Below are 9,065 nucleotides of genomic sequence, written 5' to 3' on the forward strand. Positions count from 1 at the left end.
ATGATCTACTTTTAAGAAACAGAAAAGAATTATTAACAGAAAAATTCTTCTTGGTAAATCATAAATATTATTCATCTAGAAAGTGGTTCTGCATTACCAACTTAATGATTACCTTACATCACAGTAATCCAGACAATATTGACAAGGGATACCTTAATAGGAATGTAATATTTAATAATTTTACCTCCTTCTCTTCTTAAGTCCATTGAATATACAAGATGTAGCAGTAGCAATATTACTTATTCGATTAAGAACACATCCTCTTTTGGAGTGGATGGTATAAATATAATAATCTGCTCAAATCAGATTTTATGTTTGTTTATAAACCTGATTTTGAAAAAAAAGGCATTTTGCTATTCCGCTGACACTAATATCTTTACCACAGCTAGCACATAATATAGCGATCAGGAATTGTCAGTACATTCAAAATTTATTTAGACAGAACAGATCTATTTTATTGAATTACAAAGAAAAAACAATGCTTTTGCATTTTGTGCAGACAACAAAAATCAATGTTACTTAGTTTATTTACAACCTCTGAGAAACTAATTCTATGCAGCATGAGCACCAAAATGTTAGGAATTGTGATTGATAATTAACTTCAATCGAGTGATTATGTTGTAAACTTTAGCTTATAGCGACAAAATTTTTTCCAAACCAGTGTGAGAAAGCAACGATATTAACTCGATGTCACCTAATATTATATAGAATACTTACTTTGTTGGGATAACTGCGAACGGATTCAAAGGTTTTTCTGCTTCAGGTATATGCTTATAAGAATTCTATTCAAACTGCAAAAAATGGAATGATGCAGACCAGTTTTCAGGGATGACACAATTTCGACAGTCTTCTTTGGAAGTATGTGTGTGTTTGCAAAAATAGAAGAGTACATACAAGTATTAATACATTATATTATACACAGTATAATAGAAGATGAATACCCATCCCCGTCCATTGGACACCAGTTTTCCAAAGGCGTTTTGATTTTAACGGCTTTAATCATTAATGAGAATATAAACTTCTTTAAGCTCAAAATCTTCTGGTGTTCCAAAAAGGACTGAAAGACTCCTTAATAATAATAATAATGTATTTTAAATGATTAAAAGTAACTACTACATGATAAAACCTGACAAAAAGATATGCTGTAAACGGAGAGAACACAAATATTTCAGGAGAAATGGATACAACGAATTAAAAGAAGAATCGATTAACGAAGACAAATGTAATATTAATATAAAATCCATGTTCCAATAATTTTGTATACTCTACGTTTTGCTGGAGGTCCTTTAAGGTAAGAATCATAAACAATCTCCACATAGTCAAAGGTTAAAAGAACAAGCCAATTTGCATGTAATTATATACAGTGAAAGCTCCCATAAGCGGACACTCACGGTTCCGTAACTTTGTCCGTTTATGGGAGGTGTCCGTTTAAAAGAGAGTATGTGAGTATAGAGTATAAATAACGGGGCATATAATCATGAGGAAATGAGGTAATACATAATCATGAGTAAAATGAAACAGAAACTCGCCACATTTTTAAAGTATGTAATTATGCTATATGTATGTATATCTATATGTATGTATACGCATACAAAAACATAAATGCTTCAATACATGGTACGAAAATTAAAAAAAAAAAAGAACATTATTCTCTAGCTTTTTGAAAAAAGTTTAAAATTTTTGTCTGACGAAATTTCACCATCTTTTGCTGAAGGAGACAATTTTCGTAATAACTTTCTAAATTTTTTAAATGTTGAAATGCAGGGAAATCATCTTTTTGCAATTTTTTTTCAATATAGAAATATGATTTAGAGCTTCCCCATATGAATTTATAGTTTTTGAACCTCTTAGTGAGTCCACCAGTTCCACTTCTTCTTCTGAGTCCTTTGGACTACCATATTCAAGTTGGCCTGGGCTTTCTACATCCAAATTCGAAAAGTTGTCAATGGCATGTTCTTCTGTTGTTATGTTATTGTCTAAGGCCAGGAAATTATCTACTTTCTGGGGGTCTGCTACTCCTAAATGTTTGGCATGTCGCAGTAACTCAGCAAGTGTCGCTAAGGGCAGATCGTCTTTAGCATCGCAATAATTTTGCTCAGCAAATTCTGAGCTACATCCACTTTTTCTGAATCCAGCTTTGCCAAAACAGTTCTTAATTGTAGAGGAATTTACTTTATCCCATGCTGTTTTTATAAAATACAAAGCTTCTAACACATTAATAGACTTTGTAAGCTCAGATAAGCTTTGGACATCGTGAATTTTTGTTAAAATATGTTTTAAAATCAAATGCCGATAATAAAATTTAAAGTTCTGTATAATACCTTGATCCAAGGGCTGACAAACTGAAGTTGTGTTTGGCGGTAAAAATATAATTTTCACATTTTTCATTTTCAGATCACGAGGATGAGAGCATGCATTGTCTAAAAATAAAAGAACTTGCCTTTTTTGGATTCCCACTTTCCGGTCGAATTCCAGTAACCACTCAGACATGATTTCTCGGGTCATCCATGCCTTTCTGTTGGATTTCCAAGTCGCTGGTAGATCCTTAATAGCCACGTTTTTTAAAGCGCGGGGACGAGCCGGTTTCCCGATGACAATCAAATCGCATTTTTCACCGGCCATATTTGCACAGAATAAAATGGTTAGTCTATCTTTAGACAACTTTCCACCCACACATGTTTCTCCTTTAAGGGATAGAGTTTTGTCGGGCAATGCGCGAAAAAAAAGTCCACTTTCATCTGCGTTGTACACGTCTTCTGGTTTGTAGCCAAGCAACATGGACGGCAGTTTCTCCAAAAATTGTGACAAATCAACTTGATTTATTGCAGCAGCTTCGCCTGATATGCAGCATTTGAAACTATGTCTCTTGCGCCACTTTTGCAGCCACCCGTCGCGTCGGACGCACTGAAGTTATTATAGCCCAAAGTAATGGAGATTTCTTTAGCTTTCATTTTCACTAACGGCCCTGAAATTGGAATGTTCTGACTTCTAGCCTTCACAAACAACTCAAAACAAGTTTTGTCTATAGCAAAACCTTCCTTCTTTAAAAAATCCTTCCTTTGATTTATATTCGTTTCTAATTGCCATTTACTCTTGATATCTTCCTTATTTTTGGCAATTTCAGCTGCGTTTCCCCAATATTAAACCTCTTTGCCAAATGACGAACTGAAACACTTTCTCTGTCTAATACGTTAACAACTTCCATCTTTTCCTTTAACGAGAGCATTCTTTTTTTTGGTGCCATTTTACAGTTATAATAATAAAATATTTCAATCAACTACGAATTTGCCTGAACTGAAGATAAACCACAAGATTACATACTGGCTAGCCAACGAAATGCGTAAATGGGGAATCACCTAATATAAATCGGGGAATTACCGAATTTTATGTATGCAGATATGTGCATTGCAATAAGCGGAACTAAAAATCGTCCGGGTATTAGAGTTTCGCGTCCGCTTATGGGAGATTTTTTGATCACATACAGACAAATCTAGTGTCCGCGTCCGTTTATAAGAGCGTCCGCTTATCGGAATGCATTTAAAATTGAAAATGATATGCTGAAATTCGGTTCCAGGAACTTTGTCCGCTTATAGGACCTGTTCGCAAGGAGAGCTTTCACTATATATAGTGTGGCTCCTAATGGTCCCCCTCCCCTCGTATCTTTTAAATGCCTTTTGCAACATTTCAAAATGGCGGCGGGACGCCATTGGCAAATTATAGGGAATCACATTGTTGGGCCTCTCTTTGAAGACCAAAATTTGACAGGGGACCTTTACTTAAACATTTTGGAAAATACAGTAGAACCACTGAACCTTAAGATTATTGAAGACAATCCTCATGAATTTGAGTTAGAAACAGTTTTTCAACACGATGGGGCACCGCCTCACTTTAGCAGAAATATTAGAGAATATTTGACTAATACTTACCCTAATCGGTGGATTGATCATCGAGGGCCTATCGAGTGGCCAGCCAGGTCGCCCGATCCTACACCTCTGGACTTTTTTTATGGGGCTACTTGAAACAAAAAATCTACGTCACTCAGCTAGAATCTATCTTCGAGCTACGTCAAAGAATAATTGATGCATGTCGAAATATTGATGTTGCCACTTTCCAAAATGTTCTCTAATAGATTATTTTACTGACTTGATGTTAACGGTGGACATTTTCAACATCTTTTGTAGTGAAATAGTTCCATTTCTACTATGTTACCTAAAGTTTAATTATTTTAAATGGAAATAAAAATGCGAAAAATAAGATCTTGAAAGGCTGCCATTTTGCTATGTGTAGAAGTAATGCCTTAATATTCACAATGGTGTCCCGCCGCCATTGTGAAGTTTTGCAAAATGAGCTAGGGACCAAAAGGTAGTATTTAAAGAAGGTAGAAATACATAATAACCAATATCAACTCCCCATAACGATATTTTAATTGATAGTTTGGTATAGGATTAATGACTTTTTTATGTGGGTTGTACTTACCGCAAAAATATGTTAACTTATAGGACGATTTTGATATAGGTATATACAGTTGATGTATTGAATATGTTTATTTTCCATTAGTTGATGTATACAATTGATATAATAAAAAGGTTTATATTATCATCAAATCCAGTTCCAATTTAACATATATGCACTTTTTGACTTCTAGGGCTTCTTTGAAATAAATAAACCATATAATTACTTCAGTTTATTATCATAACTATTTACAACTTCCTTAACGTATAAACAATCTATAGCTTAACCATCTTATGGCCTATTTGATACAATATCACAACAAATAACAAAGGCCATCTCTGAACCGACACATATCACTAAAAATCGGATATAAAAATAATAAACTATTAAACTCACTGACTTTCTTTAGACTTTTTCAACCCTAGAGTTTTAAGGAGGGCCTTGTGTGACGGATCCCTACCCCTAAACTCCCTAAATATCTTACCAGAGTGCTGACTACCACCCAAAGCCAAAAAGGTATCACGATACCGCTTTCCGACGTCCTTAATTTGCTGCGGGTCATCTTTCACTTCGTAAAACGCACTGTAGACGTCAGCGGCGATCATTCTCGACCAAATGTGCGAATAATAAGCCGCGCCCCACTCGTCTGATATGATTTGAGAAAAGTGACAGGGATGCGCGTCCACTTTTTGGTCGTATTTAAAACTTCTGTATTGAGGCCAGAGTTTTTTCACGATATCCAGCCAGAACTCTTTGGAGGAATGTAGTTCGAGGTCGAGGGCGGATAGGTAGAGTTCGGTGGACAAGTCGAGACCGGCCATGTGGGTTTGGGCGAGGCAAAGGTTGTCAAAGACGGGTTTGGGGAGTTTGTCGCCTGTGCCGCAGTAGCAAGAGATGCTATTCATTACTTCTCTGAAAAATTGAAATTAATTTATCTGGAGCAAGTAAAGAAACTTGCCTAATTTTTGGTTTAAGTATTTTTTTCTTAGGTAGGTACTTATTTTAATCAAGAATTGAAAAGTATACACGTACTTCTAAGTTCTAGTAAACTTAGATAAATTAAAATCGCTAAATTGGTTAAGAAAGCAGACGAATTCTTTAAATAATTATTATAAAAATTTAAAGAAAGTTGTTGAGAAAAATATACAAGATGAAAAGCAAAATTTGTAACTCTAGGAATAGAACAAGAATGCTTTGGAACATTACAAATGAAAAGTTGAGCAGACAAATAAAAAATAACAAAGATTCCATTATTGCCATTACAGATAATAATAAAAAAACCGCAGAGTTGTTCGGAGACTATTTCGCCAATTCAGTAAAAAACAGATAATTCAAAATTAAGTAATAAAAATTATAGTGTCCCACAAGAATATATAACAAATACTCTTTATTTTAAGCCTGTAAGCTTAGACGAAATCTCTTAGGTTGTAAAAGGTTTAAGGACTTGACTAGGTCCCAGCAAAAATTTTAGAACAATGTTATGATTTAATTTTGCCATACCTGGCATTATTAATGAACAAATCGGTGGCAGAGGAAGTGTTTCCCACACAGTTGAAGTGTTCCAAAGTTATTCCGGTGTTTAAAAAAGGTGATCCTAATAGAGATGTCGGTAGTAGTTTGAAAAATTCAGTGTATTAGAAAGTATACAATCTATAAAGCATATGTTTCAAGTTTGAAGACGCCGCCACGTTGTTTAGTATTTGTTTGACAGCCCTATTGCTGGCTGAACGTGAATTCAGTGAATTTGTGAAAATGGAGAAAATTGGTCATCATTATGTGATACAATACTTTTATTAAAGTTTTTAAAAAAAGTTTAGGAAAATTTTTATTAAAGTCCTCAGCCCAACCAATATAAAAGCTGAACTGGATTCTACTCTGGGTGAGTCTACTCCTTCGTTAACAACAGTAAAATATTGGGTAGCAGTTTAAACGAGGCCGTACGAGCTGCCAAGACGAGCATCGCAGTGGTCTACCAAATGAGCTGACGACTCCAGAAATTTTAAAGAAAATTCACAAAGTGGTACTGGATGATCGTCGACGGAAAGTGCGCGAGCTAGCGGACATAGTAGACATTTCAAAAAGTGCGGTACATCGCATATTAACTGAAAATTTTGACATGAGAAAGCTGTGTGCAAGATGGGTGCCGCGTTTGCTCACACTCGTGCAAAAACAGTGTCGTGAAGATGTTTCAATTGAATGTTTAGCGGAAGAAATTTAATAGCAACAAAGCAGAATTTTTGCGTCGTTTCAAAACCATGGATGAAACAGGGGTCCATCACTTCACACCTGAGACAAAAGAACAATCAAAACAATGGACTCAAACGCGAGAACCGGCTCCAAAGAAGGCGAAAACCGTTTCATCTGCAGGCAAGGTCATGGCGTTGGTTTTTTGGGATGCGCGAGTGATAATGTTCATTGACTATCTTGAAAAAGGTAAAACTATCAACGGCGAGTATTATGCAAACTCGTATATCATATATGACCGACAGATCCTTAGTTGTAAAAGTGGGTGATGATTTCTCAAGTCAGTATAACTGCGAACTTGGAACTTTACAGGGTGGCCTGCTCTATTATAAAAAAGTTTACCGATTGGTGTGAGGGAAATCACCTTAATAATAAATTTAGAAAAAACTAAATTCATAAGTTTCTCAAAGAATGTGCTGGAGGCTCAGAGTTTTTCTGTGGTTTTAGATACTGTTTCAATGGTCTGCGAATCGTCAGGTAAGTTTTTGGGATGCATAATAGACCTATCTTTTCTTTCTCAAATTGACGAGATATGCAGCAAACTATTTGGACTGTATTTTTCATTGTTTACCCTTAAAAGGCATCTAGGATGAAGGGTCTACTGAGTGTATACTATGGTATAGTGTACCCTCTCTTGACCTCACATGTTGCTGTTTGGGTAATAGATCAGAGGCACACAAGGTATTTGTATTTCAGAAAAGATTTATGAGACTGATTTTTGGTTTGAAATATAATGAGAGCTGCTATGAAACATTTCAAAAATATAATATTTTAACAATGCCCGGAATTTATATATTTAAATTATTGTTATACATATTTAAAAATGATCAGAACATTTCTCCAAAGTAAGTGATTTTAATAAATATAATGTGAGATGTAAGGATGCTCTTTATTTGCCAAACAAGCCCTGGAAGGGAGTTTTCTAACCACAAAACTGTAATTGAGGGAACGCTCGGTGGCATAAGCATCAACCGGGCTTATACACAAGCAAACAATAAAATACGCTCCGTTTACAAATCATACGTGTTCTCAAGGGCATCCCAATCCGACCGCTTCTAAACGGCTGCATCAATTAGTGATGCGAAGAGTCCGGATTAATCGTCCGTTCAATCCGAATATCAAATTATTCCGAATCAATCCGGATATCTAACTCGTCCGGATACACGCCGCCCGACAATGAAATAAAAGCTTGCACGAGGCTCACGAAGTTCCACGTTCCACCGGCTAAGAGAATCCGAATTAAATCGTCCGGACAAATAACCCGGCAATCGGCAATAAGGGTCGCCTGACTTTCAGAAGTTTTTTTGTAAACAAAGCATTTTTGTATTGATATTTTGCATCGTTTAAAATACACTTGATTTATTACATACATAATTAGCCATTTTAGTTTTAACATCATGAAGAAATCCGTAAAAACGAAATGCCTAATAGGTTGCATAATGCATACCTTATACTCGAAAAACAGCTATAAAAAACGTTTATCGGACGGTCGAGCATCGAGCCCGAAACATGGCATAATTTGCCGAACGGGCGAGACATCGAGCGGATGAATTAATCCGGATGAAAAAACCGAATTTTCAATTCATCCGAATCAATATTGTCCGGATATTGAATTAATCCGGATTTTTACAACACTAGCATCAATATCGTTCTGGGTGGGCGGAGACTGCTGCTGGACTCGTGACCAATAGCAGCCCACTTCCTACCTTATAAATATAAGCACACCTAAATCCCGCGTAGTCAACAAGTGTCTACGTAACAACTTTTCCGATGGAGCGCACTGTTTCGCCCCGTCGCCTGATCGCCCCGTGGCCCCGTCGGTTCATTTAAATATGTACTTGCACTTTATATTATTATCCTGTATTGATTGTATTTAGATATTAGGTTTTTGAAGCCGAACGGAATGGTTGTTTTGATTTTGATAGATTTAATTATACTTGTGACACGTTATTGAGTTATTTTACGGATATATCTGGTAGTAATAAAATATGTTTTGTTTTATTACTACATGCCTACCTTATAAGGGGTTTCAATTTTTTTTAAAGTCTAGTCGGACCCGTCGATTTTTGTTTCGAGAGTGTGGTATTTACTTTCATACTCTTTGGGACAGTATTTTGTCTTTTGAAAAATGTTTTTAGGAGCGTCTTTTGGGGGCCTATACCTATATTGCATTAATAGGAATTCCTACTGATGAGATATACGCCCCTTTAGGAAAAAAAAAATAGATAGGTAGGTACTTTTTTTTTCTCGCACTAAGGCATATCGCATTTTTCCCTAAAAACCCTTATTATTTAAATAAAAATTATATTATTTTTATTCCCTATACAGTGCAAAACTATAATGTGTGTAACAAATCCTAATAAGAAAAT

The 9,065-nt window shown here is 35.6% G+C and overlaps 1 protein-coding gene and 1 pseudogene across 1 annotated transcript in view; both read right to left on the reverse strand.

The window, feature by feature from the left end:
- Window positions 1–1,746: 1,746 nt before the first annotated feature.
- Window positions 1,747–3,244, reverse strand: LOC126750572 (tigger transposable element-derived protein 6-like; annotated as a pseudogene).
- A 1,427-nt stretch (window positions 3,245–4,671) lies between these two features.
- LOC126750647 (uncharacterized) overlaps window positions 4,672–9,065 on the reverse strand; it is a 15,129-nt gene continuing 10,735 nt past the window's right edge. Inside the window, exon 8 of the mRNA XM_050460314.1 lies at window positions 4,672–5,364. Coding sequence (XP_050316271.1) covers window positions 4,845–5,364 — 520 coding nt within the window. The 3' untranslated portion in view covers window positions 4,672–4,844. The remainder of the gene's footprint in view (window positions 5,365–9,065) is intronic.

Source organism: Anthonomus grandis, chromosome 2 (assembly GCF_022605725.1).
Source record: "Anthonomus grandis grandis chromosome 2, icAntGran1.3, whole genome shotgun sequence".
Lineage (NCBI taxonomy): Eukaryota > Metazoa > Arthropoda > Insecta > Coleoptera > Curculionidae > Anthonomus > Anthonomus grandis.